This window comes from Aplysia californica, unplaced genomic scaffold, assembly GCF_000002075.1.
Source record: "Aplysia californica isolate F4 #8 unplaced genomic scaffold, AplCal3.0 scaffold01221, whole genome shotgun sequence".
In the NCBI taxonomy this organism is placed as follows: Eukaryota; Metazoa; Mollusca; class Gastropoda; order Aplysiida; family Aplysiidae; genus Aplysia; species Aplysia californica.
Genome location: NW_004798491.1, coordinates 91,065 through 92,654, shown reverse-complemented (window position 1 = coordinate 92,654; position 1,590 = coordinate 91,065). Strand labels below are relative to the sequence as shown.

At 38.9% G+C, this 1,590-nt stretch overlaps 1 protein-coding gene across 1 annotated transcript in view; it reads right to left on the bottom strand.

Moving 5' to 3' along the window:
- The window catches only part of LOC101854918 (transmembrane protein 163), a 13,125-nt gene extending 12,176 nt beyond the window's left edge, over window positions 1-949 (bottom strand). Inside the window, exon 1 of the mRNA XM_005112273.3 lies at window positions 60-949. Coding sequence (XP_005112330.3) covers window positions 60-180 — 121 coding nt within the window. The 5' untranslated portion in view covers window positions 181-949. The remainder of the gene's footprint in view (window positions 1-59) is intronic.
- Window positions 950-1,590: the final 641 nt, after the last annotated feature.

The window sequence follows — 1,590 nt, the reverse complement described above, 5'->3', positions numbered from 1 at the left end:
ACACACACACACACACACACACACTCTCTCTCTCCCTCTCACACAACCAGTCCACTTACAGGCTTCATTGTGGTTCGTCAGACCGTTCTCTAACGGCCCTTTCTTTCCATGTCCATTCATCTCGACCTGTATGCTTCCGTTCTTCATCTCTATCGTGTTGACATCCTCCACTTTGGCCATCTATAGATCTCTCTGTCCGTCCGTCTTCCTTCGCCAGGTGAGACAGTTTGCTCCTCGCACGACGATGTCACCACTGGTAGATCCTACCTACGTCGTTTTCAGTATCCCTCAGTTCTTGCTGTGTATTCTGTTTCGCTCATCCCTTGCTGTGTGTGCGTAGCTATGTCGATGTGGAAGAATCTACTTCTGAACACAGTTCTTACAGTCAGGAGAAGCCATCAGAAAAGTAAGTCACTCACTGAAGATTACACGGACAACACACTACACTTCCTATAAAAACACAAGGTCTAGAAAGTAAAAGTGAATGTGCGAACGAACACACGTTTCTCACCATCTGCCTGTCTCTCTCAATGAAACTGGTGGAAATCAATCAGCAGTTGTTTGGAATCGGTTTATATGACACAGATCTTTGACCCCAGGAAATACTTTTTGAATAAAATTACCGAAGAACACTTCTTGAATAAAATTACAGTTACCATTACCTGTTACACTTATAGCAATCGACAAAATCAGACGAGCTTCTACGATTGAAACCAAAACGCCTTGTCCTTCATTTCAGTCTTTCCATGTCAGTTCTCAGAAATAGGCTACACAAATAAATGATGATATCGTTTCACTCTTTTCCATCCCACGCCCAGAATAATCTATTGGACGTGAGACGTTGACACATTGTAAAAACTGTTCAGTGTTTGATTAATGTATTGAACTCTGGAGCACGATAAAGAAGTCCTTCGTTCATCTCCACGACGTGATCACGATCACTCCAGAATTCTTCTGGAAATAATAACATATTTTCGTAGATTAATATCTCGTGGTCAGTATCTTTTTACTTGGGTGTGTAGGAGAGGTACCCTAAATAATTTAGAAAACAAGGAGAAAAATGTATTCTGTGATTCTAAAAGCGATCAATCATAGTAGAAACATTGACACATGATAGAAAAAAACCTCACTGATATAAACAGAAAAAACAACAACATCTAACAACTGAATCAGTTTTAAATAAAAATGTAGATTTTTTTACATCCTATTAATTAAGAGGCGGGCTTCGATCTTGATAGTCAGGGCCTATTCAAGCTGTTGGATACAACGCCCTTGCAGAAAGATCGAAATCCCCGTCAACTATTTTTCCCATACGGGAATCGAACTCGGGTCACCTATATAAGATAAGTTAAGATAAGATAGTACTTTATTATCCCAGAGGGAAATTTTCCTTGGCTGTATAGGACCTTAAAAACACATGCAGGTATACATAAAAAAATGTAAATCATATATATTACTCTCACTAAAATTCAATATGAAAGGAGAAGTAAAGCTGACAAAATGTACATATCAAATGCATCATTCAACCACATGCAGGAATTTAAATACTAGACCTTTGGAGTTATATACAGATACATACTCTAAGAGCAA